The 22,889-nt window shown below is 37.9% G+C and overlaps 1 protein-coding gene across 5 annotated transcripts in view; it reads right to left on the bottom strand.

Moving 5' to 3' along the window:
• The window catches only part of ZMAT3 (zinc finger matrin-type 3), a 56,596-nt gene that overhangs the window by 19,172 nt on the left and 14,535 nt on the right, over positions 1-22,889 (bottom strand). Inside the window, exons 1-2 of one of the 5 annotated variants that reach the window (XM_037136877.2) lie at positions 12,732-12,811; positions 8,784-9,110 (exon numbers count right to left, since the gene is read on the bottom strand). In XM_037136877.2, the coding sequence (XP_036992772.1) occupies positions 8,784-9,053 (270 nt within the window). In that variant the 5' untranslated portion in view covers positions 9,054-9,110; positions 12,732-12,811. The other 4 variants (XM_053657790.1, XM_037136875.2, XM_037136879.2 and 1 more) reach the window with 4 other exon arrangements.

Genomic DNA, 22,889 nt, shown 5'->3' with positions numbered 1-22,889 from the left:
CAAGGAAAACCTGGCTCTTTGAAGAAATGGCTGGCATGAGGGAAGTATGAGAAAACTCTGAACTATTTTATATTGCCAGAAAGTAAGGAAGTATGTGAAAAATTGTGGGGACATGTCAAAAGGACACAAGCACTACCTTGAAAGAATTCACACTGGCCAAATTTGGGACAATTTAAACATTAAAATGGTAAATAACAATACTTACAGATTAGATTCCCTAAAATAAGAATCCACACTGATATAAATAAATGATTAGAAAGATAGATAAATAGGAGAAAGGGGACGTTCTTAAAATTCCAACTAATAAATGTACAAAGAATGATTAAAACAGGAAAAAAAATCACCATTTGGCAAACACCACAGAAGTATTCCCTGCAGTAAAGAATCATCAATGAATGCCAAAATCACTGAGTAAAATATAATGAGAAATAAAATATCCACATGGTCTCAAAGTATCTCCCCATATATTTATTAAGCACAAGACAAAAAATGGTTATGTTTACAAAGGGTATCTTGGCAGACACCCCCATTCCCAGTGATCAAGGTCAGCAGCGCCAGTGATGCAATGTATGCACATATGTCCCTCCGATATGATGCATTGGAAAGGGCACAAGATCATGTCTTTGGTATTCTTGCAGGAAAAAAAACCAAACCCATAACATGAATTTAATCAGAAGGAAACCCAAATTGGGACATTCTACAAAACAGCTCTTCAAAAATTACAGGAGTATAAAAAGCAAAGAAAAATTACATTAACACAATGGAATGCTACTTGGCCATAAAAAAAAAAGAAAATGTTACCCTTTGTGACAACATGGATGGACTTGGAGAACATTATGCTAAATGAAATAAGGCAGTCAGAGAAAGACAAATACCATATGACTTCACTCATGTGCAAGATCTAATGAACAAAATGAATGAATAAGCAAACAGAGACAGACTCATAGAGAAAGAGAGCAGGCTGACAGCTGGGGGAGAAGGGATTGGTGGAGGGCATTGAGCAAAAAAGAAAATAAACTCATTGACATGGACAAGAACATGGTGACTGCCAAAAGGAGAGGAGTGGAGAGAGGTGGAAGAGGGTATGAGGGGATAAATGGTGATGGATGGAGACGTGACTTGGGGTGGTGAACACACAAGAGTATAGAGATGGTATGTTGTAGAATTGTGCACCCGAAACCTATATAATTTTGTTAAGCAGTGTCACCCAATAAATGAAGGAAGGAAGGAAGGAGGGGAGGGGAGGAGGAAGAGAAGAGAAAATAGAGAACCAAAACAAAACCTAACTGGGGCGGCACTGGTAGTTGCTGGGAAAGTGGGATTAGATGATCATGGAGAATGAGGTGAGTCCCTGGGCAGGTGAGTGCTGTAGCCTAAGCCATCCAGTAGCTGAGGCCTTAAAGGGTCAGGCCTCCCTGCAGGACATACTTGATAACATCTCCTTCATAAAGACTGAGTGAAGAGACACTCCAAGTCTGAGGTTCAGAAGAGGTGCTATTCTCACTAGCCCACAGTACAGCACACGGGAATGAAAACAGGACAGAAGGAAATCGGGTGGATTGTGTTTATCTGAGAGGTAGAGAGAAATGCAATCGGTAGGGCCCTGAAATGTGCACCACCTAGACCAACAGTTATCAGTGCCTTACTGTTTATAAAGATGTGCTCTCTTCTACCTCTCTAAATTTTCCAAATTTTCTAAGCATAATATACTCCCATTTTATAGTGGAAAGACAAACAATAACTATTGAAAAGACATTCTATTTAAAGAAGAACCTTCTTTGTAGGCCACACACTCTGAAAGGGACTCACTGTATCAGCTGAGAACTAATAGAGGTAGAAAGGAGAACAGAGAGGAAAGGCGGGGGATGGGTGAAAAGGGGAGAACATAATGTTATAAGTGCTTTTTTTCTAGAGAAATTATTTTGAGTGAAATATCTTTTAAGTATTTTAAGGAGGCTAGTTACCAGTGGCAAATGATACAAAGAGATCAAGTGAAACAGAGCTAGATTTGGCTGTAGAATCAATCACAGGTGACCATGGAAAGGACCATTTCAACAGAATACAAACCAGGAATATAAACCAGGGTACACTGGGCTGGGGAATGAATGGGAAATGAAGACCTAAAGAGACAATTATACCCAACAGAACTCTAAAGACAGCAGAGAAGAAGAGAAAGGATGCTAACAAGGATTAAAAGGACACGGAAGGTTGCTATTGCTACTTTTTAAAGGTACAGAACCTTTTTAAAGGTCCTGTACTTTAAAAGGTATAGGAAAAAAAGCTTAAACCTGGTTTTAATTTGATTAAGGTGAAAAGTGTTAACAGGTGATGAAATCCAAAGTGCAGAGTGAAGAATAAGCCTTGTATTTAAGAAGGGATACCTGCTTAGAAATAGGAAGTGAGGTAGTGGTGGATGTGGATGGGAAGGCAGAAAGCTGATGAGATCTGGCTAATAGCAGGATCATGGAGAGCTTCTCTCCCCTCATAAAGTGTCTTTGACCATCTCAGTCCACTGCAAGATCTTTTCAAAAACCATCAGATAGGAGAATTCTGAAAACATAAAAACTAGCTGAGATTCAGGTGGCTGATCATGCCACCCTGAGTGGTTGATGTTAAAATGTATGTGCCAAAATCAGCATTTTAAATGTGGGGATGACATCTAATCATGCTCTCTGAATCATGATCACAACATTCAGCATCATAAGGCCAGAACTACTTTTTTAACTGTGTTCCGTCTCTCTTTCTAATTAATCTTATAGATCATTTCACAACTAAACATTACAAAAAGAAATTGATGTTTATGACAAATTTCAGAAATGTACTTTGAGTAACTATGTACTTCTTCAAAGGCATGTGCAAAGTAGAAAATAAACTGGCTGACTTTCTTTTAGACTGCGGGTGCCTTAGCAAAATTTACCCATGCTTTTAGCTTTTTAAAACTTCTATTACATGACCTACCATTCTAAAGTGATTCTTCCTCTGGGCATTTATGCTGCTGAAATAGTGTTGTGTTACTTCATGGCAGACTTGCCCTAAGTAACCCAAGGCCTGTAGATTTTAATACAATGAAAACATGTTTTTCCCCCCCGAAGGTCTTACTTTTTGAAGATAGATTTGTTTCTTTGTTTATTTTCGGCGAGAGGGGAAGGGAGGGAGGGAGAGAACCATAGATGTGGGAGAGAAACATTAGTTGGTTGACTCTTGCATGCCCCCAACTGGGGACCTGGCCTGCAACCCAGGCATATGCCCTGACTGGGAGTTGAACAAGCAACCTTCTGGTTAGACACTGGCACTCAATCCACTGAGCCACCAGTCAAAGCCAAAGGCTTTATTTTAAATTAAGATATAACTAAAGCCATAATTTTAAGACTGAAAAAATAGGTAACTCATTAAAAATAAAAGAACAGTTAAAGGTATTCTGAAGCAGACTGACCAGTTTAAAAAGTTCAGAAAATAAAACTAAACCTGTGGTAGCAACAGACACACATGGGCATTACTAAGGCAGCCCCAGCTTGGGAACATCGGAATTTCAGGGAAAGGTGATAGTGTTGAAGGGTGAGAAAGTGAAGAAGAGTGCATAATAAAAGCTTGCTTTAGACTTAGGCGGGAAACCCCACCCAGCTAGGCAGCAGAAGATTTGAAAATTTTACCCCAGGGCATGACTTGACCACGAGCCCCAGAACCAATCACCAACCAGAGCACGAGCTGATCACGAGCTCTGCGGGCCAATCCTCAGTAAGACCACGAGCCCTGGTGTAGCCCTGAGCCAATTGCTAACCGCCACCTCTCGCTTCTGCAAAACTGCTTGCTTGCTCCGCTCCTATAAAAACCCTAGCTTGTAAGCGTTAGGCGAGACTCTCATTTGCAGCCATTTTGGCACCCGTGTTTCCGGAGACACGCCGAGAGTTCGCCCCTGCGCAGGTAAAACTTTGAAACTTTGGCTTGAAACTTTGGCCAATAAACCATCTTTGACTACCCGACAGTCTCCGACCCTTCTTGCTCGCAAGGACTGGATGTAACAATAGAGAGCTTAAAGGGAAGTATTTATTGAGCAGTTTTCACTGTCTGTCCTGGATTACTAGAACATGATACAGACTTGTGTAACACTGTTCAAACCAGATTGAGGATTGTTTACAATACCCTGGGCAATTTGAAACTTTGTGATTTCAACAGTAGCATCAATTAACTAGAACGTTTGAGTAATGTAATCACAGTGACTTATCACTTCACAAGAGGGTGTTTCTAGCTTATAAACAAACTATCACTAACCCCTTTTATCTCACACATAACTGAAATAATGAATTGCAGCCTTGGTATCACTCTCTATTAAAAATTAGCCCTGGCTTGTGTGCCTCAGTGGATTGAGCGCTGGATTGCAAACCAAAGTGTTACCAGTTTGATTGCCAGTGGGGGCGCATGCCTTGGTTGTGGACCAGGTCCCCAGTAGGGGGCACATGACAGGCAACCACACATTGATATTTATCTACCTCTCTTTCTCCCTCCCATCCCTCTCTAAAAAGAAATATTTTTAAAAATAAAATAAAAATTATAAAGCAGGTTTTTAGAGCTGAAATAAAACTTTACTTTCATCATCTCATTAACCACTTTGTTTTGTTGGTCTACGATGCTTGCCATTCTGCCCATTCCTGGTTCTGGTAAGACTTACTCATTGGTCTTACCCTTGCCTTTAGTACCCTTTTATAATCACTGCCTTTTTTCCTTAGTTGACTTTTTTAAGTTTTAAATTATAGTTGACATTTGATATTGTATTAGTTTCAGATGTACAATATAGTGGTTAGAAATTTATAAAGTTGATCCCCGGATATGTCTTGCATCCACCTGACATCATTTATAGTGATTACAATATTACTGGTTATATTCCCTAAGCTGCACTTAACATCCTATTTTGTAACCGACAATGTGTACTTCTTAATCCTTTCACCTTTTTCACCCAGCTCCTCAAATCCCCACCCATCTTGCAACCATCAGTTTGCTCTGTATAAGTTTTTTGACTTGTTTAGTTTTTTATACTCCACATATAAGTGAAATCATAGAGTATTTATCTTCCTCTGACTTATTTCCCTTAGCACATACCCTTTACGTCCATCCATGTTGTCGCAAATGGTAAGACTTCATTCTTCTTTGTGGCTGAGTAATATTCCATAGATCACATATTCTTTATCTATTCATCTTTTGATTGGAGCAATTAACCCACTTATATTTAAAGAAATTATGAGTAGGAACATAGTTACTACTATTTTATTGCTTTGATTGTTTTTGTAGGTCTTCACAGTTCCTTCCCTACCCTCATACTCTCCTCTTTGGTATGTTGATAACTTTCCATACTATTATGTTTGGATTCCTTCCTCTTTATTTCTTGTATATCTCTCGCATACTTTTGATTTCTGGTCACCATATGATTCATGAATACCAAGCTATGTTTATAGCAGTCTCCTTTAAGTCAATAGTTGCTTGAGTTCAAACACATTCTATAATCACTACCATTTCTACTTACCCCCTCCACATTTATGTTTTTGTCAGTTTTTACTTCTTTTGTATTTGTTTGTGGGTATCCCTTGATTTACTATTGTAATCACACAACCCTTCCTACATTTTTGGCCTTTTAACCTTTGCACTAGCTTTAGTGTTGATTGATCAAGTGTTTTTATTATGTGTTTGCCTTTGTCAGTGAGAATTTTTTTCTTTGTGATACTTAATTTTTTTTCTTCTTAAAAGAACCAGTCAGGAATGGAGAATTCAATAACTGAAATGAAGAATACATTCGATGGAATCAACAGCAGATAAGAAGATGCAGAGGATCAAACCAACAATTTGGAAGTAACATAGTAGAAAACACCTAATTAGAACAACAAAATAATTTTAAAAATTAGAATAGTTTAAGTGACCTCTGGCACAAAATCAAGTGTAACGACATTCAAATCATAGGAGTACCAGAAGGAGAAGAGAGAGAGCAAGGGATTGAAAATCTATTTGAGGAAATAGTGACTGAAAACTTCCCTAACCTTGGGAAGGAAAGAGCCCTACAAGTCCAAGAAAATCAGAGTTCCAAACAAGATGGACTCCAAGGGGCCCACCCAAAGACACAACATAATTAACATGCCGAAGGTTGAAGACAAAGAGAAAATGCTGTAAGCTGCAAAAGAAAAGCTGTTAGTTACCTATAAGGGTGCTCTCATGAGACTGTCAGCTGATTTCTAAACAGGAACTTTGCTGTATAGAAGGGAATGGCATGAACTGTTCAAAGTGATGATAAGCAAGGATCTACACCAAGATTATTCTTCCCAGTAAAGCTACTGAATCAAAGGACAGATAAAGAGCTTCCCAGACAGGAAAAAGCTGAAGGAGTTCACCACCACCAAACCAGTAATACAAGAAATGTTAACGAAACCTTTCAGAATCACTGCTTGTTTAAATACCCTTTGTGCAGCCTTGGACACATCTTTCAGGCTAACATGTCTATGCTTTCCTTCTATATTGATTCACCCACTTAGGTTAGGTTCATGCTTTCATTGTCTATTATGCTGATTCTCTTTTGAGATATATTCTCTCATTTTGAGCATGTATGTCTTGTTAAAATCCATATCTCACTTCTAAGAGTAGCTTTCTTCTCTAATCTCCTAATGAAACTGCTTGCCTCATCTCCCTCTTTAAAAATTACCATTAACATTGATTACATTCAAATCTCTGCTTCTAAATTGTTAGAAACACACTTGTATTACACCAAAACTTTACATTTTCTATTAGGTTCTACTTTCTTAACACCCACTTGCTACGTCTTCACCCTATGTTTACCCTAGATCTTGGCTCCTTACACTGTCCCCTACAACAGACTGTCCCTTCTCTTCCATTTTTTCCACTTGATAATTCTGATTACTGAGAAATTTACCGCAGCTTTATTTCCCTTTTCTTATATTTTCCAATTGATGTATTCACTGTATGACTGATAGAGCTGCAACTAACTAGATTTACTTATCTCGTCAACTAAAAAGTTCAGAGCACACACATACAAATGTAGAATAAAACGAAATAAATGATGATTCTCTTTCTTACCAATTTTAAGCCTTATACTCCAATGACCCTGCTCAAAGTGAATTCTCTCTATGCATAACTAGGAGCATCCATCACTTTCTACAGAAACACAAAGTGATATTAGGAGGGGAAAAAGCAGGAGGCATAGGTATAGCCCATGAACATATATTAAATTATCCACTGCCCAAGAATTTTACCTCGTAAAAGTAGACAACTCTTCTTTAAAGAACACGCAAGTGGGTCTGCTTCCAATTTAATGATTTATTAGGGGCAGCTAAAAATCAAAAGTTTAAAACCCAGGTTTGATTTTTCAAAGTTAAGTCTTAGGCCATAAAACTGAACATTCCACAAGAATGAATGAAGAGGAAAATAATACTAAGTTTTGGGTCTTAGATGCATCATCCTAACAGACCTGTTTTATCATTTACTCACCTGAATGATAAAACAGGTAACGGGAGACCTTCTGATATCAAACCATCATGGTGGAAAGCGGTACCCAGAGGGAACAAGAGCAGGAATTGGGGCAAGGGGGAAAACTATAATAATAGAACCAGAAGGTGCCTGTATGAACCAAGGATGACATGTGCCAAGATCTGATAGGTCTAATTAAGTCACCTCTTTGCACCTGAGGGAAAAACAAACCCAAACAAAGGGAACGTCAGGGGAACAACAAGTCATGTCTTCCCCTAAATCCCAGAGAAAACAACACACCATCAAAATACTGATGTATAATCACAAAGTGACACAATCATCAGTCTTTAGGGTTGAACAAAAAAAAGACTTACACAAAGAATAAATAAAAACCTGAAGTTGGAAAAACAGTGGCATGAGAGGAAACAATGCCTGTGTAACTCATTGTTCTACCATACTGAATCATTACTGTACATATTCATAGACAGAATAAATAATCAGATCGATGGTAACCCAGAAGACACCCTTTCACTCAGTGGCATTTGGCCTCACTTGCTTCTCAGGTCTCTTTTCTCCAAAAGAAGGAGGAAATTATGTGATTTTAGACAACAATATAGAATAGAAAGAAATACTGTACCCTCTCCCTGCAGTCAAAATTTAATTTTCCACTTGTCCTTTAAAATTGTCTTTTCCACTAGCTATTCTACATGGAAGAGAAAGCTTTAAATCTTAGAAACAATTAGCAGTTCACAGTGATGGACTAAAAGAAATCAGAGTGTGCTCTTATAAATGAAGGGTAAGGTTCAATACTCCAATGTCATTTTATTCTCACTACAGAAGATACTTGTGTTGTCCTTGGCAGTGATAAGATACATATGAAGAGTCAGAGGTTAAAAGCATAAGATTCATAGACAGAGATTACCCTGAACCAATGCAAATTGTATCAGAGGGAAGAGAATATTTATAAGACTAATTCCTCCAGGCAATCCTGACATTGAGTTTGGTACATCATGTATCAAATACCTGTCCTTGGAATCACAGGTTTGTTAGGTTTTTTTAACAACATAGAAGGCGTACATTTGCTTACAATGACAGGTAAGCTATCAAACACTATACAGCTAAGTATAGAAGGTTAAGATCCCATTTTACAATAAACGATGCTTTCTTTCAAAGTACAAACATTATACTTTTAGTCAAACTAATACCTAGTCGTTCACTAAGCCACCTTGATTATTCCAGGCATATCAGGAGAGAAAACTCCAAAATGGGTAAAGCCTAAAAATGTTCCCCACTAAATGCTTGATTTTCTTTTCTTCCCTTACCTGATAATGAGCCTGGGCTTGCTGTGCTGAGTTCAAGGTGACATTGCAGAGTTTGCAGTATAGGGGCTTACACAGCTCCTCCAGGGCAGAGTCTTGCTCCCCTCCCTTCGGTAATTCTTCTTCCCCTGCCAGAGGTAAGGAAGCCTCCTGCCCAAAAGGCTTCTGCGGCGAATGCTGCAAGGTTCCTGTAGACCTGGCGGCCACTGACATAGGAAGAGAGGATGCGGGCCGCTTAGGCAGAGGAAGCCCGGCGTGTTGCAAGAGAATCATTGGGTAGAAAAGCCTTGGGCATAATCCAATGTGTGAGGAGAAGTTGGGTCTTCAATTCTGAACCAAAAGCAAAAGCAAACTCACTTGAAAATGTGACCTGAACAATGTGAAATGTAAATGACCACACAACCCATTTTTCTACTTCTTCAACCCATTTTGGGGACTTCTGCCTCATCTTAACAGACTTCCCATCTGTTAATCCACATTGGTCGGACGCTCTTCCACTGAAAACAGGTTTACCGGTTTGGCTTTGTTTTGCTTGGCGCAGCTCCAGCTGTGGTCCCTCTGGCCCATGAGCTTTAATAGCATTGCATCCATGATTAATTAAATCTAAAAATCACTTGGCTGAAATGGACATCAAAGGTCACCTAGCCCAGACACCTTCCATCAAGCACACTCACACTTAAACACTCTTGATAATCATGCATATGCAAAATTCCACCAGCTAAGAACCTTAGCAATAGTCTAGTTTCCAACCAAACTAGTCTTTCATCCAAATTATATGGGAAAAAAAGAATGAAATAGTGTCACTTCTCAGAATTCTTAAGACACTTCTAGAACTAGCTAAATATTAAGGGAGTCTAAGAACAACTCAGAGTTACCATGTGACAAAAATAAATAAAAGTGTACTTTCTGAGGGGAAAAAGTATACCTTCTGATCAACTACTAATGCCTAAAGAGCTGAGCCAATGACTCCTCCCAGCAGAGGCTGCAGACAGCCTCTAGGCCATGCAGCCATAGCTATGTTCTGTTTCAAATACAGTGTTTAAAAGATTTGTTTTGTTTTGCTTTCATTTTGCATTTAAAAATAAAGAGACTCATTGCTTCTCTTGATAAAAAAGAATTGGCATCATTTGGCGCATAGCCCTACATGGGCACAAAAGCTACTTAATGCTGAAAGGCACTGCCCCCAACAGCGAAGCCTGCCTTGTCCAGGCCACCTCAGTCCCCACTCAGCCTGCTGCCTGTATTTACTTGCCTGAGACCCTGTAAGCCCTTGAGTTTAGGACTTCACCTCATTTATCCCTTAGACTACATTCATGAGTTCTCTATAAAATGAGAATATTTTCCCTCCCTCTACAGGTAAATTACCTGAACAAAATAATGTATCAAGTAAATGTCCCATGAGGTAATGGATCACACTACCACAAGCCCCAATATAAATCCACTTCCTCAGTCTTTCAGCTATTTCTTTCCCCCTTATTAAATAACTGGTACTCTCTATTCTGTTTCCCTCAGAAAAGGTGCAATATGTTCCAATCCCTCTTCAATTTTATCCATGATTTCTCTTGCCTCCTACCCACATGGCATCTTCTAACCCCAAGTATCTCAAAATAAACCACAGTGCACACTTTGAGTTCCCATGATTCTAACTAACCCAAATTAAAACCTTTACTTCAAAATCCACTATTCCTTCCACCCTCTCAATATTATTAAAACCTCTTTTCTTGATCTATAGAGTATGGCTATTTTAAGTTGCTAACGTTTGCTATCTGCCATAGAAAGGGGTATATTTTATGACAATAAACAATAAAATTAAGCAAGTACATTTTGATAAGCTAAAAGTCTCTTTTACCAATTTATTAAGTATATGTGGAAATCACAATCAAGTAACAACCTTTATATTAAAATTCAGTGTCTTGGGGCAGCAAAGAATGTCAATCGGTGCAATGGGAAAATAATGTGCTATGAGCAAAGTACATAAGTTATTAGTCATAGTATTCAACAACACTTCTTTCTCATTAACCGTAACATATATTAAAACAATAATATTATTTTATTCTTAGGCATAAATATGATGTCCATATCTTTGGGGACATAAAGAAAAGCAATACAGATTTAGAACACTTAAAAAGTCAGGTTCTCTATAATCACATTATCCTCTCAATTAAATCAAGCAAAGACACTGAGAAAGCAGAAACAGATAAATGGGCATTTTGAAAACAAAATTAAGAAGACAAAGACCACTCTTTCAAAAACATTAACTACCTCATTATAATTCATGATATTAAAAGATTACACATACAACCTGTACAGAGACACATTAATACCAAATTGTCATAAACAAGCTACCAGTTCAGAAGAGAAATGGTGGAGAAGGGTGTCAAAACATCTGGATTTAAAAAAATCATCACTATAAACAGAAAATCAAATGCTATCAATTGTTTAGACATGTCTGGACTTGTTTTGCGGACACTTACTCTCACTTGAGGAAACTGCAGCATGTGTCTCCCCTAATGTCACCTACAGACTCCCATCAAAGGCCCCTCTTAAAGCACAGAGGTACAAGAGGCCCCCTTCCAAAGGTGATAAAATCTCCCGAATTAAAGGAAAAATGCTCTCCAAGTACAGACTTACCTATTATCACAGTTTATCTCTACAAGTTTTAAAGACTAGCTAGATATTTCAATATTATTTTTTTAATATTCAACAACCAAAATATTAAGTTCCAAAAATAATGTATGACAGTTACAACAAGTATTATTACATTTGCAAATAAAAATTAGCATAAAATATAAATCTGAAGAAATAAAGCCAAGCCTTAAGTGAAAGCACAAATGATGGTATATGGAAAGACCAAAGTACATGTGACTCGCATCTGTTCAACTACTGCATTAGATTAAAAGAAACTAACTTGAGGGCTGATGTAAATAAAACATTCCTCAAATCATAAAAGCCATTCAATTTGATGCTTAAAGTAACATAAATGAAAGATTTTTGATGGTTAATGTCCCGGTTTGGAAGGGGACAATAAAGAAAATCAAAGCTTCACGGTGTATGCTGTTTAAAGAAAGGGAATGTTCATAGCATAGTTTTCATGACTGCACTGGGGCCTACTTTTCACATACTGTTTTAAAGCTAATCACTTTCTCATTAGGAGAAAGCTACAGAAGAAAGGGAACAGTATAAAGGAGCAGGTTACTGGCATCTCAGCAAAGTAGCAAAGTCTGAAATTGGGAATTCTACCAATGAAAGGCAGTGAGCGTTATTCAGAGGTCATCAGAACACAGTCAGAAGGACTGAGAGAAAAATAGAAAAATAATCAGCTGAGGCAAGGTATATCATATAAGGAAGACTCAAAAGAACGCAGGAATCTGGAGAAGAGGCCTTGGTGAACTGACTAACGTTTTCCAGTCTCAGCTGTGACGGTGCCTAATCCTAGGGCACCATTTACATATTTGAATCAAAGCAACATATACTTCAGCATCACCCACATATAATTACCTTACATTCCTAAAATGTGCATGCATGTATACACGCGACCACGCACACACGCACCTCAACCCCTTAAGGATGCCATCACGAAAAATGGAATCCCCAGTCTCCCAGGAGGTGGGGGCCAGTGCCAAAGCCAAGGCAGCTGCACGCCCAGATATCCAAATAGAGCACGTGAAAGGCTTAAAAACAAACAGATAAATAAAAGCAGCGCAAGCCTGTCACGTGGAGAGCAGGTGGAAAGACTGCGGCCAGAAGGACCGCTAGTTCCCGAGCCTCCGGTGGCTCGCACTTACCGGAACCACCGGAACTGCTGGGACACACTGGGAGTCAGGACGTCTTCCCCGCACCCGGCTGGGCCCACCTCAACCCCGCCTCCCTCAGCGCAACTTTCTCAGCTGGTCCCCGCCAAGCCCCTCCGCAGCTGAAGGCTGACTCCAAAGTCAGTGCAACCAGACCCACCGGGAAACAGCTGCAGGAAGTGACTGCGGAACCGGGAGGCAGCGGAGGAGGAGACTGAAGGCGCCGGCCGGGGTCGCTACTGCGCATGTGCCTAGAGGAACTGGAGAGCCAGCAATCTGGGCGCGCCTGGTGCTCTTTGCACAGGTGCGCACTCCGGTAGCTCAGGGGTGCTGGGCCAGAATGGGAACAAAGGCAGGCATCGAAAGGAAGAGGCACCACCGACCACCCCAGCGGACAAGCCCTGAGAGATGTTCATCATATACCCTGGAAAGTTGATTCACAGCAGAAGCCTGGACAGAGCTTTTGGAACTTTCATCTGCTATCATTGAGATCTAAAGCTCTTTCATTCCAGCTGTGCCCTCAGTCTGCTGGCTGCCGGTTAATCAGGCTGAGTGGAGCTGCCAGACGTCCAGGACCCTTTAAACTGCAGGAACAGAACCTTTAAATTGCACCTCTCCCCAGGATGAAGGAAGAAGAGCTTGACTGCCTACTCATTGGTCTCCAATCACATAAACACGCTTACATGTTTCCGCTGTCCTGCTACACTAACATGAACAAGAAAAAGGAAGACTTTCTCCAGACCGCTGGAGCCTAGTCTTTAAGACAGGCAGGACCAGGAAGAGATTGGCTAATGCTAGAATGTCACATCCTCTCATAGTCAACTTTGACATCTTTAGGGTTGATACTGCGAGATAAGCTGAGGAAATTACAGCTCTAAATGTCTATTAATTTGCTAATTCTCCCATACGAAATTTTGCTTGGGGGTTGGTTATGGTAAAATACATACAAATTGAGCATTTTCATCATTTTAAGTGTATTGTTCAGTGTCATTAAGTGTATTTACATCATTGTGTGCTTATTTTTTTTAATGTTAAAATGTTAATGGAGACCTAAGTATAGTAAGATGCACCCTAGTAGGCAAACTATTGTAGGAAATTAAGGGTGTTTCTTTGGCTGAAACACACCATTCAGACCACTGCCAACAAACCAGACTAAGACTGACTTTTCCAGAAATGAATTCACAAATAAGGTGGTTTGTTTAGCAACCATACACACACAGCTAGTGTACACAGGCCATTTGGGGAGAGTAACCCATCATACCCGGGTAGAAAACAAAATTTTTCTGAATAGATTCTCCAACTGTTTATGTATACATACTGTATGTGTAAAAACTGTAAATGGCAGTTCATTTTTGGTTTCTTGAGAAATTCCATCCTGTTTTCCACGGTGGCTGCACCAGTCTGCATTCCCACCAACAGACTGGTGTAGCTAGTGTAAAAAACAGGATGGAATTTCCTCAAAAAAAAAAAAACCTAAAAATGGAACTGCCTTTTGACCCAGCAGTTCCACTGCTGGATTATACCCCAAAAATTCTGAAACACCAAATTAACAAAACCTATGCACCCCAATGTTCATACCATTATTTACAGTAGACAAGTGCTGGAAACAGTCTAAGTGCCCATCAATACATGAGTGGATCAAAAACTGTGATACATTTACACAATGGAATTCTATGCAGCAGAAAGAAAGAAGGAACTCTTACCCTTCACATCAATATGGAGGGAACTGGAGAGCATTATGCTAAGTGAAATAAGCTAGGAGGTGAAAGATAAACACCATATAATCTCACTTTTAAGTGGAAGCTGAGCAACAAAACAAACAAAGGAGCAAAATACAACCAGAGACATGGAAATAAAGAGCAAACTGATGAGGAGGTTGATTTGGTGGGGCCAGGAGGCTAACAGGGAAGGATCGAGTCAAGGAACACCTATATAGCTCAGTATTTTGGAGACCCAAGAATTCCATAAATAAATGGATAGAGATAAAAAGAGGTTTTTTGTGTGTTTGTTGGTTTGTTTTTACTACATTACAAGCTATGTATGATGAGAAATCATCAAGAGGAGACCATTGGAATGCAGCTAGAGATCACAGGGTGCAACCAGATATTTGAAGCTAATGCCAGACATTCTGTGAGAACAACTCACTAGTGAAATAATGACTAAGAGTCCTTAACCCAGAGTCAGTACATTTTACAATTTTGGAATTACTTTTCAAAAGACATTTCAGTGAAGAAAGTGAGATTTTACCAATAAAGCTATAATTTTGTATCACATGTAAATTTAAAAGTCAAATGATTCATGATCCTTGAGTTTTTCACATACCCTCTCAATTTATTTTTCATTGGAACAATGCTACTATTTTCAGTAAAAAGAAACATTCACTGTTTATCATTTTCACTACCTTGTTAAACACATAAATTAAAGAAGCAACTTTTTTCAAATAAAATGTCCTCTGTAAAGAAGGCATTTTACAGATATGGAGTAAAGAAAACAGTATTAGCTGGAGTAAAGAAAACAGTATTAGCTAACAAAGTACAGAGATGAGCACCCCCACAGCTTTACATGTGATAGATTTCACTCCATTTATTAATATTGTCAATTACTATTCTGTGACTAAAACTTTATACATCTTGTTGAAAAAGTTTTTGTTAGTGCTTTGCAAATACATGACTTCACAAATATGCCTGATGTAAACAATAGTAAACAAAAGTAAGTGAAAAGTTAAATCAATGTTCATCTTCAATACAACATATTGTATTTGTTTGGGTACATGTTTTGAGAAGCATCACTCTACTTTCCCTGCAGATTGTCCTGTATTATTCTAGTACATTTTGACTGATTGTATAGATTACTAATACTAGTGTTTTCACAGGTGATATTTTGTTTTTATGCCATCAGTTTACATTAAGGGGTATCTTAGTTTGGGTTGCTATAACAAAATACTTCATATTGGGTGGTTTAAACCACAGAAATTTACTTCTGACAGATCTGGGAAATTCAAGATCAAGGTGCCAGCAGTTTAGAGTCTAGGGAGGGCCCTCTTTCTGGTTGGCAGACGGACTTTGTGTGCCCTCACATGGCCAAGAGAGAGATAATGAAGCTTTCTGGCCTCTTCTTATAAAGGCACAATTCCCATCATGAGGATCCCACCCACATGACCTCATCTAACCCTAATTATCTCACCAACTCCACCTCCTAATATCATCACATACGAATTTTGGGAGGACACAGCCATTTGGTTCATAACAATTGGTAACATAAAAAAATATTCATATATAACTTATGTTAGAGCTCTTTTGGCTCCAGTGACAGATAGATAAGACTTGTAAAAGCAGCCAATAAGCCAGAAGTTCCTCCAAGATGTATTCAAGGTTCATATAATTCATTGTTATATAATACTAATACTAAGGGAAAATATGAGGTGAAAAAGCAGAAAGAAGAGAAGACTAAATAAGAGGAAACAAAAGGAGAAGAGGGAAACAGGCAGGAAACACGGTGCCAGGCTCTGTTCTAAGCAACTTATTAAATCTTTAAAACAACCCCAGGGTAGATACTATTAATATTCACATTTTACAAAATAGGTTCTTAAAATCTGAGAAACTTACTCAAAGTGACAGACAGTAATTTATGGTGTCTACAATGATCCCATGGACATTACCTTTGTCAAAAAACTACTGTCAGACTAATCGACACTCAATTTACTTGTTCTATTTACAAATAATATGTAGGCTTTTATTAATTTAATGCAGCCTTGCAACTTCTTAGTTTACCTATCATATAGCTTTAGAAAAAGGAAAATTCAAGAAAACAGTGTAGAATCACAGCTGAGTAGTTCTAACTTATATTAAAAATTCTTGCCAAAAATGGTATGAAGAAATTTGAGTGCTGATGATAGCTGATGAAGTTGTGAACAAAACAAATAAAATATCTCTAGAATATATTCCCAGATATCTTCCCTAAAGGGGAGATATCTTATATTTACTCTTTTCTCCTACTTCACTTTCCTTGATTCCTGTAGCAGACAGTTGCCATTTGTTTGCCTCCCCTCCCACCATCTCATTTCTGACTCTATATCCCCTTCCATGTCTTTGGCTTTTAGGTAGGTAGGTAGGTAGGTAGGTAGGAAGGAAGGGAGGGAGGGAGGGAAGGAGGAAGGGAGAGAGAGAGGCAGGAAGGAAGGAAGGGGGAAGGAGAAAGGGGAGGAAGGAAGAGAGGAAGGAAAAGGAAAAGAAAAGAGAAAAGAAAAAAGGAGAGAGGGAAGAATGGGGAGAAAGAAAAGAAGAAATGCAAAGTAATTAGAGACAAAGCAGTGAGGAAAATAAACAAATGAAGATTATTAATGCCCTGTCAAATTATAGAAGTTAGAACATCTATGAAACAAGAACAGGATGCTATAAAAAGGAACATTCAGCATGAGATATGTTAATTGTCTATTGCTGCATGACACATTACCCCAAAACTCAGCAACTTACAAGAAATATTTACTATATCACAGTTTCTGTGGGTCAAGAATCTGGCAGTAAGATGGTTCTGTCTCAAGGGCTCTCATGAGATTTCTGTCAGGCTGTCAGCTGACATGCAGTTTTCTGAAGACTTGACAAGGACTGGAGGATCTTCTTTAAGATGACTTTTATTTCACAGCTGTTGGCAGATGACCTCAGTTTTCACTACACAGAACTATTCATAACACCACTGCATGCTCTTACAATATGGCAACTAGCTACCCCTACAGTAAATAATCCAGAGAAAGAGAAATAAAAACCCCACAGCGTCATTTATGACCTGCTATCCAAAATTTACATACTATCACTTGCATTTTTTTAATTCATTGTAAGCAAGTCACTAAATCCAGCCCATACTCAAAGAGAGGGTTGTTAAGAATACACATTTTGATGGGAGCATCAAAGAATTTATAGACATACTTTAAACCACCACATAAGAAAACTGCTGCAGGAAATTATATACATGATCAAAGTATGGCCATCAAACTAAAAATTCAATAGGAGCACTAAAAGGTAAAATTAAGAAAAGTTTACAAAAAGTAAAAAATAATTACTATATGATGAGTAATAAAAAAAAAGATTTTAATACAGAAGTTCAAATTCCCAGTTAAACAAAATTCCAGGAAAAGAAAAGGGGAAATAACTAAAGAAAATTTTTCCCAAAATCAAAGGATAAATCGACAAATTTATAAGACAGTTCCTCTACTGCCTAGTGTAACATATGAAAAACAATCCAAACCAAAGCATAACAATACTAGAAATAGATTCTATAATCTTCCAAAGTGAAAAATTATTTCTTTAAGTTTCCAAGAACCACCCATCTAGTATTCAAAGTTAATATATTTGCAGGGGTAAAGGGCTAAATTTTTTAATGTCTATTAAGTTCCCCAGGTGTTTTAAAGGTTAGTCAAGTTTGGAAACCTTTGGTAAAAAGACAAGATAAACATCTTTATATTTAACTATCACCTTTCTTTAAAATCATGGGACATATTTTCTAAATATTCTGCTACAAATAAATCTACACTTTCCCTCCCATGGGTGGAAGAATTGTCCTCATTTTATAGACTCATGGTGGTGAAAGGCAAAAAGAATTTTTAAAGCACTTGTGACATTTCTCCAAGATTTAGATGCAAGGAAATAGTAGTAATCTGTTCTCTAACACCACGAAAGAAAGAATAAAAGGAAATGACTTCAACTACAGCAAAATAGCCTCAGGGTGAGGAAGTTTCCTGACATTGAGATTTGTTACACACTAACATGGATGTCTAGGGATGCTAGGAATCTTGGAGTTTTTAGAAAATGTTTCATGTCTGTCTGAGTTTAGAGGACAAGCCTGAAAGAAAGAAGATAGTTAGGAAGACTGGATATACTTCCAATTTGTAAGTTCTTCTTGAGCTACTGCTGAGGGCATGGTGGTCTTTTAAGATAGCATTTTCAAATGTATGGGATCATGGAATACTTCTCAAATGAAAGTGTGTGAATAGATCTCCAACAAGAGGAACTACTAACACATGTTTATTTGCATAAAAAAAGAAAAGAAATCCAGATTAGTTGCTGCAAGATAATAAAAAATTAACAAAACTTTATCAAGCTTAGTAAACCAGCTTGATCTCATATTTTGCTATAAAATGACATGAATTTTAAAATATGATACAAAAATTAAAATGTTTATACACACTCATATAAAAAATCAATTCTCCTACTTCAAAACATGCAAGTGTTCACTGAAGTTATCTGATACTAAATAAACATAAAAATGTTTTATATAATCAATTAGAAAAATGTAATGGAGGGTTTAAATAGGAGTCTACTCCCTGAACCAATAAAAATGATGAAATACCTATCAATAAGATTACAGAAAACATACAAGCTCTATATCAAAAATCTCATAGTAATTAACTAAACTATATCAAAGAATATTTGAATAAATTAAGAATTTCAGGAATGGAAAAGTCAGTATTATAAAGATATCAGTTTCACAAAAATTAGCCCACAGATTTAATACAATTCTAAATAAATTAATATGGCTAGGTGAGTGGATGGATAGGTGAGAATAACATGGAAAACTGATTATATGTTTATCAAGAAGAAAACATTAAAATAAACAGAACCAGGTGTCACATTTGTCATAGAAATTTAACTCCTCTCCCTCCAAAGTCCCACTGAACAATGAAATTATATATATTATTGAAAAAGATAAATAAATTTACAAGGAAGAGGACAACAGAGAATACCAGGTGGCAAATGATATCAACAATGATATCCTTTTTGGAAGATGGAAGAGATATGATAGCAGAAGAGGATGCTGTAAGATGCCTCCCCAAAAGAACCATGTGGATTTACCTCAGTGAACCCCTGGGAGGCTCAAAATATGGACAAATCAGGTACCCTAGTTGTGGGGATAAGAGGCAGAGATAAAACTAGAGAAATGAAAAGTCAGTATACGAAATGACTGAAACAATAGGTTCTCTTCTCAATCCAGCACACTCAAACCACTAATCTATATGAACGAAATAAAATCAGAAAGGCTCTATGCTTAGACACAAAATGTACAGCAGAGTGCACTAGAGAAGTACATTGTATAAACCTGCATCCTGAGTAGTGAGAAGTCAGGATCCTTCCTACAGTCTAGAGTTTTTGTGGATCATCTACATGTCTCACAAATAGAATACTAGAGGGTCCTAAAAAAATCCCCACAAAACACTGAATGGCCTTGAAACAATTACTAATATCTAATACTAATGATATCCTAGCCCCTGAACCACCCTATAGTGAAGCAAGCCACTCAGATTTTTAGCACCTTACTTTGAAATATAAATGAATAGCAAGTCACCAAACATTTGAGGTGAGTCTCTAACATCTAATGCTGAAATAACAAACAAAATAAGCAGTTGGGGGTGTGAAAGGGGGAAAAAAAAAAACCTAGCCCAGATGCAAGATGACAGCAAAAAGATTCAGAGATTTTTTAACCTAAAAAAATATTTTTTGATTGTCATTACAGTTGTCCCATTTATCCCCCTTTATTCCCCTCCACCCTGCACCTGCCACCCCCACCTTTATTCCCCATCTTAGTTCATTTAGTTCATGTCTGTGAGTCATACATGTAAGTTTTTTGGCTTCTACATTTCCTATACTATTCTTAACCTCCCTGTCTATTTTGTGCCATTTATGCTTCTTAATCCTTGTACCTTTTCTCCCATCCCCCATTCCCCTTCCCACGAATAACCCTCCATGTGATCTCCATTTCTGTGATTCTGTTCCTGTTTTAGTTGTTGTTTTAGATTCAGTTGATAGTTGTGAGTTTGTTGTCATGTTACCGTTCATTTTTATTTTATTACTGTTCAAATATAGTTGTCTCCATATACGAGTCATATTTTTATCTTCTTTTTCTTAGATAAGTCCCTTTAACATTTCATATAATAAGGGTTGGGTGATGATGAACTCCTTTAACCTGACCTTATCCAGGAAGCACTTTATCTGCCCTTCCATTCTAATAGTTTTGCTGCATAGAGTAATCTTGGATGTAAGTCCTTACCTTTCATGACTTTGAATACTTCTTTCCAGCCCCTTCTTGCCTATAAAGTTCCTTTTGAGAAATCAGCTCATAGTCTAAAGGGAACTCCTTTGTAGGTAACTGTCTCCTTTTCTCTTGCTGCTTTTAAGATTCTCTCCTCTTTAATCTTGGCTAATGTAATTATGATGTGCCTTGGTGCGTACTTCCTTTGGTCAAACTTCTGTGGGACTCTCTGAGCTTCCTGGAAATCTACTTCCTTTGCCAGATGGGGAAGTTCTTCATTACTTTTTAAAATAAGTTTTCAACTTCTTGCTCTTCCTCTTCTCCTTCTGGCACCACTGATTCAGTTGTTGGAACACTTAAAGTTGTCCTAGAGGTTCCTAAGCCTCTCGTCACTTTTTTGAATTCTTGTTTCTTCATTCTGTTCTTATTTCTTCCTTCTACTCCAAATCATCCTTCCCTTAACTGTTGGTTTCCTGTATATTTTCCTTTATTTCTCTTTTCATAGCCTTCACTTTTTCCTCTACTTTGTGATCGTACTCAGCCATTTCTGTGAGCATCTTGATTACCAGTGTTTTGAACTCTGCCTCTGATAGGTTGGCAATCTTATCATCGCTTAATTCTGTTCTTGGAGCTTTGATCTGTTCTTTCATTTGGGACATATTTTTTTGTCTTGCATGCCTGTTACATTGTAAAAGGCAGAACCCTAAGTATTCACCAGGGCAGGGCAACCCACTTTGATATGTATGTGGGGGAGGAGTCTGAGAGGGAACAATGTGACTTGCTAAGCTCTGTGCAGGATTTCAGTGACTTCCCCAGCTACTCACAAGTAAATTGGGCCTTTCTGGTGCTGACTGTCAGGTGGGTAGGTTTGTGTTCTGTGGGTCTCTCCAATGGACTCTCCTGTGGGGCTGGGAGTTTTTCCCACTGCCACAACTCCCACAGGTTTTAACAGACAGAGGTTTTGAGGCTTTATTTCCCCATGCTCGAACCCTGGGTTGCACAGTCTGTCTCAATCACCGGTTGTTCCTCCCAGTTTATCTGCACACAAATGTGGGACCACCTGGTTCACCACCAACTGCCACCCCACCTGCCCAGTTCTGAAGCCATTTCCTTGCCATGCATCCTCTCCCCCCAGCTGCCCATCTCACCCCTCCTACCCCAGTCTGAATGAATGTTCCTTTTTTAACTCCTTGGTTGTCAGACTTCCATACAGTTTGACTTTTTGGCAGTTCTGGTTATTTTTTCTTTTAAAATTTGTTGTCCTTTTTTGGTTGCATGAGGAGGCAAAGTGTATCTACCTACACCTCCATCTTGGCCAGAAGTCTAGGATCCAGATATTTTGTTATGCCCCCTTGGTGGGAAAGGGAAGACTTCACATATATGATATATGATATATGATCAAACAGAATATTATTTTTAAAGGAACAATCAAAACAGAAAATACCTCCAGAAAAGTTAAAATTTAATCATAAAAATTAAAATTCATGGATCAGATTGCTAAGTTCCAGAGAGTATAGCAAAGAAAAGATTAAAGAAATAGATTATTTTCTTTAATTTTAACAAAAACAAAAAGAATGATACAGAAGGTATAATATCTGACTAATAAGAATTCCAAAAAGAGAACAAAGAAATTAAATAATAATTTTTCCAAGTTAAAGAATTTCTATATTAAAAGAATCTATTGAGTACTGAGGAGTATATAAATAAAACTACACCTGTATCATCAAATTCTAGAATAGAGAGTCTAGAAAATTCCAGAGAGAAAACAGATCAATTAAAGGTAAATTAAACAATTCAGATCATTTAAAATTATGAAAATGAAGTCAAGTAAGAATCATCAAAGAATTCTAAAACTAGAAGGTGAAAGTAATTTAAGAACAATTACATACTCAAGAATTTTCCCACATATTATTAATCATAAAAAGAAAATAAAAGGAAAAGTAGTAACTTAGAGTAGAGAAATAAAGAGCAAAGTAATGCTCATAAGGATGACTGGTTCAGTGATTGAGTGCTGGCCTGTGAACCACAGGATGCTCAGCAGCATAAAAAAAGACAGAAATCATAAAAAAGAACCAGACAGAAAAAGTAATGCAATAGGTGAAATAAATAATACACTGCAAGGAATAAACAGTAAGTTAGATGAAGCAGAGGAGCAAATCAGTGACTTGGAAGACACTAAAGAAAAAAACATCCAAGCAGAGAAGCAAAAAGAAAAAAGAATTTTAAAAAACCAGAAGTTTAAGGGACCTTTGGGAAGCATGAAGTGTAACAACATTTGTATCATAGAGATACCATTCGG

The sequence above is a fragment of the Artibeus jamaicensis genome, unplaced genomic scaffold (assembly GCF_021234435.1).
Source record: "Artibeus jamaicensis isolate MK-2021 breed Jamaican fruit bat unplaced genomic scaffold, CSHL_Jam_final scaffold_474, whole genome shotgun sequence".
NCBI lineage: Eukaryota > Metazoa > Chordata > Mammalia > Chiroptera > Phyllostomidae > Artibeus > Artibeus jamaicensis.
The sequence above is the reverse complement of the archived record's forward strand: the minus strand, read 5'-3'. Positions and strand labels throughout refer to the sequence as shown.